At 48.1% G+C, this 17,415-nt stretch overlaps 1 protein-coding gene across 1 annotated transcript in view; it reads left to right on the plus strand.

Moving 5' to 3' along the window:
• RFX4 (regulatory factor X4) overlaps nt 1-17,415 on the plus strand; it is a 131,164-nt gene that overhangs the window by 71,754 nt on the left and 41,995 nt on the right. Inside the window, 4 exon segments of the mRNA XM_043967160.1 lie at nt 2,503-2,564; nt 6,136-6,349; nt 10,160-10,237; nt 15,192-15,355. Of these exon segments, the coding sequence (XP_043823095.1) occupies nt 2,503-2,564; nt 6,136-6,349; nt 10,160-10,237; nt 15,192-15,355 (518 nt within the window).

Genomic DNA, 17,415 nt, shown 5'->3' on the forward strand with positions numbered 1-17,415 from the left:
GAAGGCATGTAATAAATGAGGTACTTTCTCATGCTAAACGATTTTCCAAGGAAGATACCACAGTAGGTTAATCGTCCACTTTAGGGGAACATTTGGGTTGATTTCTCCCAGTCTGAGCTGTTAGCTAAGTGATCTCATAGCTCTTACTGATATTTTAAATACACTGGAAGATGGAAAGGACAGCACAAATGCAGGGGTGTGCTGGGACCAGCTTGAACTAACTCCTACGAGCTGCTTGTTAAATGTTCAGCGGGAACTTCAGAAATTGGCAGATACTGAAAATCAAGGTTTAGTTTGTTGCTTCCTTGACTGTATAGACTTAAGAAAGTGAGGGAGAAAATGTTGATGATGAAGATTCAGCTTCAAAGTGTATGTCATGTACATTTTTTGTCCTGGAGAGCAGGTTATAAAATATTTCCCAGCACTTCCCTTAAAGTGGGTATTGCTAGGACTGATTTTCTCCGTGATGAAGGCTGCAAGTACTGCAAAGTCCAAAGTGACAATTTCTGGTTGGTCAGAAGCACCCAAGGCTTCTCAGTCTAATTCTCTGTTAAATCTATTATTATATCTGCTAAATTATTATCTCTGTTTTCTAGATGAGGAAACTGAGGCTCAGAAAGGTCAGGTGCAACATAGGGGAGTGGGAAGAAAGCTGGTAGTGAAAGCCAAAGATCTGGGATCAAATGCCTGCTCGTAATAGTAATATTACTAATAAATATTATTAATGATCAATTACTTATTACTAATTACTAGGATGTAACATTATTAACATTACGGATTAATAGTGTTTCTGTTAATTAATAATATTAATAGTGCTTAATATTACTACTTAATATTACTAATTACTACCCCTGTGGGTTTGGGGGCAAGTCACTTAAAGTCTCCCGTCCTCCGTTTACCTCATCCATAAAATAAGAGGTGCGAAATGGAAGCTCTCCAAGGTCCTAGACCCCTCTCAATCCTGTGACTTGCGATCTGATCTGGCCACTTGTTGCAACATCACTATCCAAGGAGGAAAAAACAACCAAGAATCGGAGGATCCGGGACCATCACCTTCATCCCCGCCATGGCCACCTGCTGTCTCGCACCCTGGGAGCTAAACTTAGAAGTCAAAAATCTAGGACCCAGTTGGGAGTCCTCAGGTTTGCAGCCAACTTCCCCAAGGGTCTGCCTCCTGCTGGTACTTCACCTTCTCTGTTCGCTGGGACACCTCCTGCTTCCCTTCTCTTTCCCCAGATGAATTTCTGCTACTATCCTTTCCTTGGGCCACTCCTCAGGTGCCCATCCTGGCTTTGACACTTACTGGCCATGGGACATTGGGCAGAGCAGAGGGTCACGGGATTGAGAGGGGTCTGTGACCTTAGAGAGCTTCCATTTCACATCTCTCATTTTATGGATGAGGTAAACTGAGGAGGGGAGACTTTAAAATGGCTTTGATTGGCTGACTTCCTTCGACAGGGAGACCAGCTAAGAAAAACACATCTCTCATGTGCTACCCATGGCTGACACTTCTTTGCCACCTCACACGCCACATCTGCCTCCCTTTATCTTCCCTGGTCTCTTTCCGCAGCTACCCTTGGAGAAAATAGATACTGGCATCTCAGGGAAGCAGCAGCTTTCTGGGCAGAGTCCACCAAGGGGCTACATTCCTTCCCATGTTCCCCCCTCTCTTTTCCCACCACCACCTCCCAACTGAAAGCCCTTCTTACTAAACTTTGGCTGGAGCCTCCCGGCAGGTCTTTTCATCCCCAGGCTCTTCCCCTGACATCCATCCTTTCGTCATAGTTCTGGACAAGTCCCCTCTGCCTCTCTCCTCCTTCTTTGCCCAAGACCCATGAATTCAATGGCCTAGGCAGCTCCCAGGGAGCAAAGGTCCTCTGTTGGCTCGCCTGCTCTGGGGCACCCTTCCCAAAGTGTGATCCACAGCGTCAAAACTGTTTGCACAAAAGTCACAAGATGTTTTAATGTCCAATATAGTAAATATTGGTAGTTATAACCCACCCAAGCAAAAGCTCTTCAGGAGGTGGGTCCACAATCATTTTTAGACTCTAACCACATCTTAAGGCCAGAAAATCTGAGAACCCTTGTCTTAGCTTCCAAGGGCACTGGGTGTAATATGTGTACAGAGTGTGTGTGTGTTTGTGTGTGTATGTAAGCACACACATAGGTGCACACTTGTGCATACATGTGTGCTTAAATAGACAAATATGGATGTATGCACATAACTTACACAAAACCACACGTGTATATATGCACACACATACACAAAGCAATATAGGTATTAATATATGTGTGCATGCATATACAATATACACATAAGCACAAATGTGTGTATATGCACATATATACACAAAGCAATATAGGTATGTATAGATGTGTGTAGAAATATTTAATATATACACATATATGCATACATTCATAAGTGTTGTGTATATGTATACATGCATACACATACATGTACACACATTTCCTAACGGGTGACCGATTGATGTCTGTTTTCAGATCATAAGACAGCAGTTCCCGCAGTTAACCACAAGAAGACTCGGCACGCGAGGACAGTCAAAGTGAGTAGCCCATGTTCCTCACTCTAACAGGCGGTCCTCACTTACTTGCTGTGACTATGACACCATGCTGGGCCCTTGACAGAAGGCCCAGGCCCACGTTTTGTTCCTGTAGAGAACTCCTTAATGGGGGTGGGGGGGTCTCTTTGTCAACTCGGGTCAGCCCCCTTTCTGAAAATCGTCCAAAAGTTGCCTGGGCCAGTGAGACATTGAGTGACTCACCAGAGTTGCCCAGCCAGTGTGTGTCATAGGGAAGACTGGAACCCAGGTCTTCCTGGATCCCAAACCAGACCTCTCTCCTTCGTGCTGCAGCTACTTCCCAGCCCAGGACTAGAAAAACACCAAGAAGGCCCCAGGAGGCTGGCCATTCATCCCATCAACCTTCAAAATACGTCATAGGAAACCAAACGAGGCCGCCCCATCCAGCCCCGAGAGGTGACTTATCCAAGGTTACATAACTAACAAGCGGGCAGAGCCAAGGCTCAAGCCCGAGTCATAGAATCACAGATCTAGAACTAGAATGGGCCCCAGAAGTCATCCAGACTAGCCCCCCATCTTACAGATGAGAAAACTGAGGCCCCAGAAAGCAGAGTAGTTTGCCCAAGGCCATGCAGGTAATCAGGTTCTTGGGATTTACCATTTGGAGCTCTCCTAGGAATTGTCTTCAAGCCTAGAACCCCAGCATCCCTGCATTGGACACATCCAGGAGGCTGTCCCTAGCTGCTCCAGAGTGTAGCAGCGGGGCTGGGCTGGTGTGCAGGGAGCCCCTCCACAGGGGCACAGAGCACATTTGTTAGGGTTGCCCTCTGCCTGCTGTCAGGGTAGTCTGCTCTCTGGCCCACGGGCTGGACATAGGGGCTGGAGATGCTTTCAAAGTCCTATGTGATCAGCACTGGAGATTCTCTCGGCATCAACCCTTTGAGGGAGGTGATGGATTCCACCAGGAATTCAATCAGCCCATCAGCAGGCACTTAGCAAGTATCCACCATGTGTAGGGCACTGAGCTGGACATGGCATGAAAGGGATATCTCTTCTCTAGCCTGCAGATGGGGGTGCTCTCACCTTGTATGTGGAGCTTCTCTGTGGTTTCCATGGGCCTGGGGGAATGTGGCTCTTCCTGTAAGAGTAGCAGCCGATGGAACATCTGTGGGTTATGAAGTCAGCTCAGGCCCTGATTCTGACTCACAGCAGTGGCATACAAATGATGAGTCATACATGGTTTGATGTTACCCTGATCAATAAAGGGGCCACTGACAAGGGACCAGCTATTGCCAGAAATCCCAATGAGGGCACCAGGCTCTCTTGCCCACTGGGGTGGCCCGTGCCCAGCCTTTGAAAGCAAAACGAGCCTAGCCTTGTGAGCTGGTGTTTCTAAACTGGCCCCCATGCTTTGCCATCAGGAAGGAGACCTCTGTGTGGCAGAGAAGGAAGGCTTGAGGGGGTCTGGCGACCTTTCGTGTGTCTGTATGTTCATACCTGGATAAGGCACTGTCCTAGGTGCTGGGCGCACAGACAATGAAACTGCTTGCCTCTTGTCTGCACGGTTGGGCAGAATTCCATGTAGTGGATGTTCTGCGAGCCTCTTCAGGAGGTCCTGAGCCGCAGTGGCCACCAAAGAACCAGACAGGGGTCGTGCCGAGGCCTTGAAAACATTTTCCGTGCCTCCTCTGGTCTCTCAGCTGTCACTGTACCAGAGCCTGAGGTCTTGAGACCCTGATTTCTGGCTTGGAAAGGACTGCTCTCAATCCATCAGTCAGTCGATCACTAAGGTTATATACTAAAGGCCTGCTGTGTGGAAGGCACTGAGCCAGGTGCACAGACAGCTGCGTGATGGCCAGCTCCATGTGCCAGAGATACCCAGACAACGGTGGAACAGCCCCTGCCCTCAGGTCCCCTCCAATCTTCCCTTAAATGTCTGAGTCTTTTCCATAACCCAGACTGACCCCCTGGGCATGACTTTATAAAGCCTCCTCCCCTGTAGGTAAAAGCAGCTAATGTTATGCCCGTTAGTATTCAGCTGGAGGCAAGGAGACCTGTGCGCCAAAGTCTCCAAAGCGGTCATTGGCAGAGAAGCCGACGTCTGACTCACCAGATCCTGAAGAAACATGAGAAGATTTGCCTCGGTCCACCTGGTCTTCGTCCGGCTGCAATTAGAAGCAGAAGCCCGTTAGTCCTTAATCTGTTTCCCCGAGTCCTTGTACGGAGAGGAGGGTTCATCTGGAGCCCACCTCTCTCTGATCCCAGGCTCCCGTTGAACTCCCAAGGCATTTTCCAAGAGAAGAAGGTGGAGTGTTAGTCCTGGAAAGAATCCCAGAGACCACCAGGCTCCATCCCCTCAGGAGAGGGAAGGACAGGGAAGGGAAGCTTCTTGCCTTGCTGTGGACCATGGGGCTAAGGACCGAGAGGGGCCAGGCTCAGACTCAGCACTTTTTTGGGTCCCTGCATAATGGAAAGAGCCATGATTGATCTGGAGCCAAAGCATACCTTGGCTCCCTGTGGGACCTTCCTCATCGGTAAGACAGGGAGGTTGGGCCAGACAGGCTCCTGCAGCTTTAGATGTAAGGTCCTGCGAATCCCCTGGAGAAGGGCACATATTGCCCCCCAGACTATGCCTTGTAGCCAGGAGGGAGGTCCCGCTGTAAATCTGGACTATCTGGCTAGCCAGGTACCAATGGGAAGTGGCCAGGGCAGACCCTAAATGTCCCAAGCTCCATTCTATGAGATCCTACATCTGGGCTCACAGTGGGGCTAGGAGATCATCTAGCCTAACCCCCTTCTGTTACAGATCAGGAAACTGAGGCCCAGAGAATTAAGTGACTTGCTGAAGGTCACATGGACAGACCTGGATTCTAACTCAGGCCCTCTCACTCCAAATTCAACCCTCTTTTCACGGCACCATTTTCAATTCATTGCAATTTAGCAAGTATTTTTTTTTTACATACAAGGTATTTTTTTTTCCGTTACATATAAAGATAGTTCTCAACTTTTGTTTATACAAGCTTTACAATTTCAGATTTTTCTCCCTCCCTCCCCTCCCTCCCCCCTCCCCTAGACAGCAGGTAATCTGATATAGGTTATATCTATATATCTATATACATATACATATAGATATATCTATACACACATATATATATATACACACATAATAACGTTAATCCTATTTCTGCATTAGTCCTGTTATAAGAGAAAAAATCAGAGCAATGATGAAAAACCTCAGAATAGAAAAAAAACAACAGCACTAAAAACAAAAGAAATAGTATGGTTCATTCAGCATCTATACTCCGCAGTTCTTTTTTTTTTTTCTTGGATTTGGAGATCCTCTTCCATCACGAGTTCCCTGGAACTCTTCTGTGCCATTGCATTGGTGAGAAGAATATAGTCCATCACAGTAGATCAACACTCAATGTTGATGATACTGTGTACAATGTTCTTCTGGTTCTTAGCAAGTATTTTTAAAATGCCTACTATGTGCTCAATTAAACTCCTTGTATGGTCCCTGCCCACAAGGAGATTAAGTTCTCCTGGCAAGTCAGTTTGATGATGGGACACTCAGGTCTTTGCCTCTCTGTCCCAGGTATCATTACTATGGCATCGCTGTGAAAGAGAGCTCTCAGTATTATGACGTGATGTATTCAAAGAAAGGAGCTGCTTGGGTCAGTGAGTCGGGGAAGAAAGAAGTGAGCAAGCAGACGGTGGCGTATTCCCCCCGGTCTAAGCTGGGCACTTTGCTGCCCGAGTTCCCCAATGTCAAAGACCTGAACCTGCCGGCCAGTCTGCCAGAGGAGAAGGTGGGTAACCACACTTGAAATCAGTGTTTCTCTGTCTCTGTCTCTATCTGTTCTTTGTCTCTCCTTCCTTTCCTCCTCCCTCTCCTGTCTTTCTTTGTCTCTCGAGTCTCTTTCTGTCTCTCTCAACGTCTCTCCTTCCTTTCCTCCTGCCTCTCTTTGTCCCTTTCTCTGTCTCTGTTCCTTTGTCTGTCTCTTCTGTCTGTCTCTTTCTGGCTCTGCTTCCTTCCCTCCTCCCTCTCTCTATCTCTATCTCTTCTGTCTCTGGACCTCTCTGTGTCTCTGTCTATCTCTCCTTCCTCTCTGTTTCATTGCAAAAGGGTTCATTTAAACTATAGCTGACATACAATGACCACAAAATGTCGAACGATACCATTCCACATGGGGAGGATCCAGTCCATCAGAGATACTTTTCAACAGGTCTACATATGCTGAGCATCTGTTACATAAAAAACCGTATTAGGCGTTGATGACATTCTGATGACTAAGACATGGCCTCTGCCCTTGAGGAATGTAATTTTTCTTAATTTTAATTTTTAATTTTTCTCAATTACATGTAAAGATATCAAAATTTTCTCCAACCCTCCCCTCCCTCCCACCTCCCAAGGCCAACAAGCAATTTGATATAGGTTATACATTACAATCCTGTTAGACATATTTCTTTATTAGTCATGCCATGAGAGGATCAGAACAAAAGGGAAAAAATGCAAGAAAGAATAAACAAAAATAACAAAAAAGCAACAACAAAAGTGAAAATAGCATGCTTCAATCTGCATTCAGACTCCATAGTTCTTTTTCTGAATGTGGAGAGCATTTTCCACCATAAGTCTTTTGGCATTGTCTTGGATCATTGTATTGCTGAGAAGAGGTAATTCTATCACAGTTGATCATCACTCAATGTTGTTGATAGTGTGTACAGTGTTCTCTTGGTTCTGCTCATTTCATTCAGCATCAGTCCACTTAAGTCTTTCCAGATTTTTTCTGAAATCCATTTGCTTATCATTTCTTATAGCACAATAGTATTCCATTACATTCATATACCACAACTTGTTTAGCCATTCCCCAATTGATGGGAATCCCCTGAATTTCCAATTCTTTGCTACAGCAAAGAGAGCAGCTATAAATATTTTTGTACATGTGGGTCCTTTCCCCTTTTTTTCATGTCTTTGGAGTATAGACCTAGTAGTGGTATCACTGGGCCAAAGGGTATGCACAGTTTTAAAGCCCTTTGGGCATGGATCCAAATTGCTCTCCAGAATGGTTGGATCAGTTCACAACTCCACCAACAGTACATTAGTGTTCCAATTTTCCCATATCTTCTCCTACGTTTATTATTTTCCTTTTTTGTCATCCTAGCCAATTGGATAGGTGTGAGGTGGTCCCTCAGAGTACTTTTAGTTCGCATTTCTCTAGTTAGTAGTGATTGGGAACCTTTTTTCATATGGCTGTAGATACCTTTAATTTCATCATCTGAAGACTGTCCTTTGACCATTTCTCAATTGGGGAATGAATGTAAGATTCTAGAAGGAGACTTAAACCCATAACCTACCAGTGCCTGGAGATGCCCTTGGTCATCTCCCCAGATCTCCCCCACCAGACCCCAGTTTCCCACGGGGCTTGGAGTTGTTCCTTAAATATCTCTGCAGCATGGGCTGCTCCAGAGAAAGGTCTCTGGGATGGTCATTGCCCAAACTTGTGGGAGGTGAGGAGCAAGCGTCGGGAGATGAGCTGGGTAGAGAAGAAAGTAGAGGTGGACCCAAGGCCTTTGGGCTTTGGGAGCTGTAGGGCCCATAGCAAAGCAATCGTTGGGCAGGGATGTCATGTCCAGGGTAGATTATGAAACAGATGCCCCTGTGAAATAGCTGTGGTCAAGCCCATTGCCTCGGGGAAACAATATGGTCACTTCTCCTGAGTCTAACAGTTCAGGTTTATGGAGTGCGTTAGCGATGACTTAATGAATTATTGTGATGAATTAAATCAGGTCAGGAATACAAGTCACCCATGTCGGTTCTACGGAGGACCTGGGTTCAGATCCTGACCCTGACGCTTCCTGCTTCTACAACCTTAGACAAAATCACTTCACTTCTCTGGGCCTCAGTTTCCTCATGCGTAAAATGAGGGTGTTGGCCTGGGTGATCTTTAGGCCCCTTCCAACTCAAGATCTTGGATCCCCATTTACAGATGAGGAAACTGATGTGCATTTCCTGGTTAGTAAACATCAGATCAGGCATTCAAGCCCCGGTCCCTCCTAACTCTAAATCCAGTGACCCTTCTACAACTTCCTTGTCAGCTGGATGTAAAATGCCAGCCCCGGTAGCACCTTTTATAGGAAACCAGGGGCTACACAACTGCCCACCTCTGTGGTTTTCCAAGTTCTTGCCTCTAGCTCTAAAACCTGGAAAAAGCCAGGGAGGGGTGTGATGAGGACAGTGGAAGTGTGGCCTGATGGTTAGAGCTCCAGCTTTGGAGGCAGGCAGACGCAGGCCAAGCTCTGTGGGACCCTCAATCAGCCACTGAGCTTTTCGGCATCCCGAGTCAGTCTCTTGCGGAGCAGATGCCCGTCCACATTGGGAGAAGGTAGTTCCTTTTTCCGAGGCCCGGTCCCAATGAAATCACAACTTGATGAAAACAAACAAACAAACAAAAATCACAGATTCGGATGGGGTTGATTTATCCTGGTTACACTCCTATTTGTAAAGTCAGCTCTCTGGATTCGTTGTGATAATTGCCCATTTTGCAGAATTGAGGAGAGACCTTTTTCATCCCCCTAGGATAAAGCCTCATATTCTAGGAAGGGCTGAAGGAGGAATCGGGGGAACGGGGAGAAAGAACTCCAGCTCTGGCCGTCGTCAAACTGAGGAGCTTGGGATCAAGGATGGGCCCCTTTCAGCTTGTAACATCCTGTGACTCTGAGTTGGAATGATCTGGAAGGGACTTTTTTTTAAGCCCCCAAGCAGCCTGAGCTCCTCATTCCACAGATGAGCAAACTCTGTCCCAAGGAGGGGAAGGGACCTGTCCAAGGTCTCACTGGGACTTAGTGGCAGCAACGGGACCAGAAGCCACGTCTGGATCATCGGCCGCTTTGGGTGGTCTGGCTCACATCCTCTTCCAGATCACAAATGACCTGGGATCCACCAGGGGCACTTCGGTAAAGAGACATGTTGGGTTTTTAAAGTCCAGAGTTATGATTTCATCAGTGTGGGGAATTTCCTGTGCAGAAACTCCTCCGCTCCGGCAGACCAGACTCTCCCCTATAGTTTATATTCCTCAAGAATCGCTGGGGCCCTGAAAAGGGACTTGCAGGTGGTGTGTGTCAGAGGGACTTGAGCCCACATCTTCCTGAATCTGCTCCTGAATCATGACATAGATTTAAATGTTTGTTTTTTCAAAAAAAAGAAAGAAAAAACAAGAAAATACCTTCATAGGTGGTTGGGTTTTTTTAATCCATTGCTTGAAAATTTAGATCAATTATATATTTTGATCCCAGAGCCTTAGGATTCCTTGGGATTCTAGATGTCCCATCCTTGGGATTCCAGATGTCCCATTCTTGGGATTCCAGATGTTCCATCCTTGGGATTCCTTGGGATTCCAGATGTCTTGATCTAAGAAGAGAAGCTAAGAGTTGATCCCTACGATCTGGTGAAAAGCAGCTCCCTTCGTTTTAGAGATGAGGAGACTAAGTATGGTCCCCCCGTTTTGCTGTCAGCCCTCGGCACTCTCCATCAGCCCAGGAGGAGGGGAACGGTCTGGGAGCTTCAGTGCCCCCAAAGTGTTGTCAACAGTCTAACGGGTGGTCTTGTGTTTGTGCCTCAGGTCTCCACCTTTATTATGATGTACAGAACCCACTGCCAGAGGATACTGGACACTGTGATAAGAGCCAACTTTGATGAGGTAGGTCCAGAAATGGCCAAGTCTAATATTGCGAAGCAAATTTATGCACCAAAGAAAATAGCAGATGCTCAGCAGTGGAGGGAGGCTTCATGCATTTTTAAGAGCACTTCCATTTCTATTCCCTTAATTGGTGAACTAAGTTCTGATCATTATCAGAGGATTAAGGCAAGGAGGGGATTGTAATTAATAGATATAATTAAAATGCTTATTCACAGAGACAGAAAATGTCTGCCATACTCCAGCTTACCTTTTTACCCACTTTGGTTATGGAGAGTCCTTTCTCTCAGGGGAATTCGGAGCTTTACCAAATTGGAACTTGTCTTAGAAGTCACAGAATTCAACTTCCTCATTTTACAAAGGGGGAAACTGAGGTCCTGGGAAGGGAGATGACTCATCCAGGGCCAAAGGAGTAGAATCATAGAGGCAGAGCTAGGAGAGACATTGGAGGTCAGCCGCTCTGACGCTCTCTTTTTACAAAGTGGGAAACTGAGGGCAGAGAGAGAAATCCCTTGAGTGGTTTAGAATTCCATTAAGTCGGTATTTTCCAAGCTGGTTTCTCACCCTTGCCTGACAATCCCAATAATCACTCTCATAATAGTAGGGAGAATGGGTCACTGAGGATGGATGTGCATGGAGAAGATTCCGTGCCCTTGGGGCAGAGAATCCCGTATTTAGGGCCAGAATACACTGGAGAGGTTTTCTAGACCAACTGCCTCACTTTGCAGAGAAGGAAACTGAGGCCAGAGAGGGCTTGTCCCAGGCAGTAAAATAGGAGAGTCAGGATTTGACCCCCAAATCCTTAGTGAGGGAGGCACTCCTTGAATTCAGGGTGGCCCTGACTCCTACCTGCTGGAGTTGGCCAGGTAGGACTAGGCCAGGAGAACCTGGATGAGCGTGAGTCCACCCTAGCAGTGGTTCTCCTTCACTGGGGGAGAGAGTGGCATTCTTTCATTCACAGCAGCCCAAATGTGGAGCCAGAAGGGTCCTCAGGGGCCATGGGGAGGCCCAGAGAGCTTCAGTCACACAGGGCCAATCTCCTTTGCCTCCCAAGCCCGTCTCTGCCATAGCACCTCCCCTCTTTACACTTATTCTCTCGATTTCCCGAGGGCCCTTTGGGGATCCTAAAGTCCTTACCCAGATAATAATCCCCGAGTCCAGCCATTAAAGGGTGAAGGGAGCGGTTTTCCGGCAGGTGGAGTGTGGCTTTCTGTCAGACCCCACTCTCCACGGGCAGCACCTAGTCTTGGACGGGAAGGGATGCTGGGCAGCCAGAGGATGAAGGCCTCCCGTGGGTCTTTGTGTTTCTGGGGAAGCTCTCTGCACTCACACTCAGCGGTGGGAAAGAAACCTGCATTCTTCAGAGGTCGCGAGACATTGTGTGGAAGTCCTTGGCACCCGGTCCATCAGGGCTCACTGCTTTCCCACCACCCGGCTTTTTATTAGCCACATTATCTTCCCTGCAATGGAATTCCCCCCTTCGGGGGGCTTTTGGCCCCAGGGGGACGCTTTCTTTGGACAGGAATGCCTTCACTTTTATGAGGCCCGGTGTGTGTGGTTTCTCTGAGTTCCTCAGGAAGATGCTTGCTTGGCATTTCAGACAAGCATATGAAAATTTCCTTTTGGATGTAACCGGGGCTTTTCAACTCCGAGGCTGGATCCCCTTTAGTTTTCCTGCCCTCCTCTGTCTCCTGATATTAAAATGTTGTCACAACAGAACATAATGAGTTACTTTGTCTATTCGAAGATGGCACTGGTGGAGCTGTGCCCACCACGGGGGCACCTCCTCCTCTCGGGGGTGAGCTCATCTGGCACAGCCAGGCAAACCTAATGGGGATCCGAGCACAGTTTAGGGACCGCTCACTCCTCTGATTCTGGGAGCGTGCTGTGGGAGGGCGTGGGGGCAGCCTGAAGCTTTGAGCCCTGCCCAAGAACGCCCCCCTGCCACATCACAAAGAATGCCTACAGGGAGAGAGACCCGGGTCCCAGCACTCAGAGTTCTGGAGTTGCCGGGCCTCTCCCAGCCTCCACTGGGCCTTTTGCCCATATTCACTTACCACAGGCCCTGCTCAACACCTCAGAGAAGCTGCTCAGAACCAAGATTACCCAGCCCCTTCCCACAATCTGGCTCACCTACATTCCTCAGCAGAGGGCTCAGCTAGGAGCCCCCACCAAATTCAGCCATTGCACTGGCTCCAAGGAGAGTTCTCACCTCTCAGTGAAGAAGGTGCTGCCTCTGGAGTCAGGGGGTCCTGGTTTTGAATTCTGGCCTTCCTGTCTCCATTACTTCCTCTCTCTGAGCCTTGGTTTCTTTCTTTGTAGCGTCATAGATTTACAGATGGAAAGAAAGTCCATGGCTTTTGAGTTAAAACACCTCGTTTTACAGATGAGGAAAATAAGACCAGAGAAATGAAATGACTTGCCCAGGGTCACCCAGCTGGAAACCGTCCGAGGCAGGATTTGAACCCAAGTCTTCCTCCAGGTTCAGTCCCAAAGGAGTGAGGGAGTCAGACTAGATGATGCCAGGGGCACCTTCTGCCTGCTGAGCTTTTCCCATTTTTTACCTCCTCTGCCCCACCCCCTGGTGGCTCATTCTCCTTCCTCTGCTATGGGACAGCTCCTAATTATGGTGGTGAAGGGAAGAGCGATGAGGAGAGAGAAGAGGAGAATGAGGAGGAGGCTGCCCTGCCTTTCTAGTATGGCTTATGGGGCTTTTTCCAAAGTGCTTTCCTGCCCACGGTCTCCTCTGACCATCCTCTTAGGACTGCATAGCCAGGATATCCAGCCCCATTTTACCTATGAGGAAACAGGCCCAGTGGAGTGACGTGACCTGTCTAAAGTCACATTGCAGTCGGTGAACCCCCAGCTGAAGGGTCTTTATGAGAGTCAGAGACCTACTTCCACATCCTACCTCGGACTCTTTTCCAGCTGTGTGGCCCTGGGCAGGTCACTGGACTTCTCGGGCTCAGTTTCCTTATCTGTAAAATGGGGCTAATAATCGGGTCTTTATCACAGAGTAGTTATGAGGACCACATGACATAACATATGTAAAGAGCTTGGCAAATGACCGAGCACGATATGAATATGAGCTCTGGGAAACAGCATCACCACAGCAACGTTTCTGCCATTTTGGGTTTTATCCTGCTCAGAAGCAGGGAACAGATCGACCGTTTTTCACCATCCTGGCAAAAGTGACTCCCCAGGCTGCTTGGAAGGGTCCCTGGAATCCAGCCTTCCAGGTCCCTCAGCTGTCCCCTCCTGCAGAGGACTGGGACGCCTTGGATCCCGAAGAAGAAAGGTGCTCTCAGCCCCTGCTGCTAGCCTCTCCCTACCCCAGCCTGGGCAGGCCGAGACTTTGGGTTCAGTGCTGGCAGCCACATGTTGGAAAGAACACGGCCCAACTGGAGTTTGTCTCAGGGAGATGAGGGGCCTTGAAAACCTGCCATCCCCGGCGAGCTCAAGCCGCAAGGCTCAGTGGAGAGAATGCTGTATTAGGTACCAGAGGTCCTGAGTTCAAATCCCAGGTCAGCCCCCAGCTACTTGGGAAACCTCACACAAATGACCCAGCCCCTCTAGGCCTCTGCCTCTGCCAGACAAGAGCTTTGCCCATTCCCTTCTAGCCCTTAATTTTTATTGTGAAAAATACTATTTAAAAACCTCTTCCACATAAATTATCCCATTTGATTCTTATAGCTATCTTGTGAGATCAGCAGAACACCTATATTATTATTATTATTATCTTGCAGAAGAGGAAACTGAGGCCTAGAGAGTCTGAGTGGCTTGCCCAAAGTCACACAGGTAGTAACTGGCATAGTCAGGACCTGAGTTCAAATTTTATCTGTTTATTACTTAGGAGCAGCTAGGTGGTGCTGTAGTATATAGAGAGTCAAGCCTGGAGTCAGGAAGACACATCTTCCCTGAATTCAAATCTGGCCTCAGACTCTTCCTAGCTGTGCGACCCTGGGCAAGACACTTAACCCTGTTGGCCTCCATTTCTTCAATCTGTCAAATAAGCTGTAGAAGGAAATGGTAACCCACTCCAGGATCTCTGCCAAGAAAACTCTAACTGGGGTGGGGAAGAGTCAGACATAACTGAAAACTTCTGAAAATGACTGAAAAACACTAGGGGGCACCAGAGTGCACAGAACGCTGGGCCTGGAATCGGGAAGATGGGAGTTCAAATCCCTCCTCAGACAGTTCCTATCTGTGTGACCCTGGGCAAGTCACCTAACTTTTATTGGCCTCTGTTTCCCCATCTGTGAAATAGGGGACAATTATAGCAGTTACCCACCCCACACCTTCCCCCTGCCCATCCTCCCTGACCCCTGCCTACCCAATGGGAAGATAAAATAAGAAATAATAAAATAATTCTTGTAAGTACATAATAAATGCTATTGCTTATATGACCTTGGGCAGGTTACTGCCCCTCTCTGGGCCTCAGTTTTACCATCTGTAAAATTCGGAGATTGGACTGGATCTCTTCAGCTGTCTCTTCCAGCTCAGAATCTATGAGCTTAAGACCTATTTTACCAATAATTCCCCCAAGCTTCTGACCTTTGTCACCTCCCACCCCTTAACCCCTAATCAGTGACCATTTTCTTGTGTCCTAATTAGTTCATCTGTTAAATCAGTCCATGACAATGGGTGCTAATGAGGTTAATGTGTTACCCCTGCCAGGGACCATTTACATTTGAGAGAGTCCCCCTGCAGAGACAAGGTCTTCCACTGAGGGTCACCATGAGCTGGAGGGAGGCTTGGGGGGGGGTCCTGTTTGGGACACAGGTGTCACTTGCAACTTGGTTCCGGGCTTCCCCCGCCCCCCACCCAGGGGAGGGGGGGGGAGTCTTGGCCGGGTGGTAGCCAGCATGTGCTCAGATCTCTGCCGATATCGTCACTAGGACAGCTCCTATGTAATGAGGCCTTCTCTCTTGTGTCTCCTCGGTTTGGGCCCATACAGGTTCAAAGTTTTCTTCTGCACTTTTGGCAAGGAATGCCCCCCCACATGCTGCCCGTGCTCGGTTCCTCCACGGTGGTCAACATCGTAGGAGTCTGCGACTCGATTCTGTACAAAGCAATTTCTGGAGTGCTCATGCCCACGGTGCTCCAGGCGTTACCGGACAGGTCAGTGCCCGGGTCTCTGGCCACAGATGGCTGGCTTGGGGAATGGAAACCCCTAAGCAAACCCAAGGGCAAAAGAAGGCCTTTCTGGGGACCCTCTTTTGCTCCTGCCCTGGGAATTTCAGTTTTAACCACATTCTTCTTCCCTAATCTCTGTTAGTAGTAAAACGTCCCCCAGACACCTTGGAGGCATCAGCCACAACAGCAGATGAGGGAAGGAGTAGGGATTGTTCTTCTTCTCCCAGCTGCACATGAAAGCCGGGCTCACCTGGAGATCCCGTGAGGGACAGCTGAGCCATGTCAACTCCTTGTTCAGGGTGTTAGGCCAGATGGGCCACCTAGAATTGCTTTCCTTGTCCTCAGGGTGTGTGTTGAGAGGAGGTGATAGATGTGGTGGGCATGGACATTTCTAGATGGTTGAGTTTCCTCCATGAAGCCCTTCCCTGCCCTCTGGAGTGGTTTGTCTTTTCCTTCTCCAGCTCATTTTACAGATGAGGAAAGTGAGGCAAACAAGATGTAGTGACTTGCCCAGGGTCACACAGCTAGGAAATATCTGAGGCTGGATTTGAACTCATGTCTTGATGGCTCCAGGCCTGGTGCTCTGTGCACTTTGGTGCCACCTAGCTGAGCCACATCCACGATCGTACCTTCTGAGCTCTTTCCTTTTCTTTGGGACAGTCTATGCCAGAAGTCTAGCATTCCCAACAGTCAAAGGTCAGAGGTCCATGACTGTCTTAAGTTAAACAGAAAAGTCAGGAGGAAGAATGGCCGTGGGCTGTGCAGTAGGCAGAGCAAATGTGGGGCCCTATCTCGGGCAGGAGGTCCAGACAGGAAATATTTCTGTTAGGGTCACCCACGAAGAGCTCCTGGTTGAAGCCCTTCAACAAGCACTTATTAAATGTTCATTGTGTGCAAGGCACTTTATAGTAACAAAAGAAGACAACATAGAAGGAAGACTTAAAGACAGCTTTGGGGGTGCCTCTGGGTAGGGGCTGAGGAAGGACCCATCAAAGGGAAAGAGGTGGCATAACCAGAGAAATGGAAGAATAAGTTGTCATGCATATCAAAGCTGAAGAGAAATTCAAGAAACAAGTAGTCTATCAATCAAGCAATAAGCATTTATTAGGAACTTACTGTATACTAGGCCAGTCAGAGATATGCAAGAGGAAGAGCATTTATGACTAGAAGGTCATTGATGAACTCTGAAATACTTGGCATGTAGTATAAGCTTCTTGAGGGCAGGGCATCCCCCAAAGCACGGATAGGTGCTTAATAATTGCACACTGATCTGTTGCACTAAATTGACCTAGCTCTTCTGTGACTCCAGTCAGTATTTGAAGTGAGAATTGCCCTGGCCTGGCTACAGTCCATTAGCTGGGACACACTCGGGGCTCCTCCTGAAAGCCTGGCATCCTTGAGCAGGAGTGGACAGAACAAAAACCCTCCCGGGTAAGCTCTGGTGCTATGTGAACCACTCCCTTTCACAAAAAACCAGCAGGACTATGGGAAACCCAGCGCAAACCCAACCCGCAGTCGTCTCTGCTGGTGATCTCATGCTCTGGGCCAAAGTCCGGATGCCTCATAGTTATCAAATGTTATTCAAATGGAGTGAAAAGGACAGCAGCCACAGAGGGGTCTGGCTTACTTTAATCTCCATAGCTTTTGACCCACGGAGGTGAACAGTGGGCAGAGGCTTAGAAAAGTCCCCTCTCCCAGGAACTGAGCTAGGACAGCCCTTCCACCCCTGGGCAGGCCACGGCTTTGGGGTCTGGGACTCCTGTCCACAAGCCAGGGATGTTTTACATCCAACTTTACACTGACAGAAGAATCAGAAAAGTTGTGCTTATTCGTGGTATGGCCCACCGGGAAGTGCCACCCCTTCTATTTATCCAGATGTGGGGGAGAGGGACTGTCTGGGGATCATACTGCCACATTCTACAGATAACCCCTGAGGGTCATTTCTAAGCACAGAGCCACAAGACAAGACTTTTCCCATCTGATGGCTTTGCCTAGTACCTGGCACACAGTGAGTGCTTAATAAATGCTTGATGATTTGATGGGCT

Source organism: Dromiciops gliroides, chromosome 5, assembly GCF_019393635.1.
Source record: "Dromiciops gliroides isolate mDroGli1 chromosome 5, mDroGli1.pri, whole genome shotgun sequence".
Taxonomy (NCBI): domain Eukaryota; kingdom Metazoa; phylum Chordata; class Mammalia; order Microbiotheria; family Microbiotheriidae; genus Dromiciops; species Dromiciops gliroides.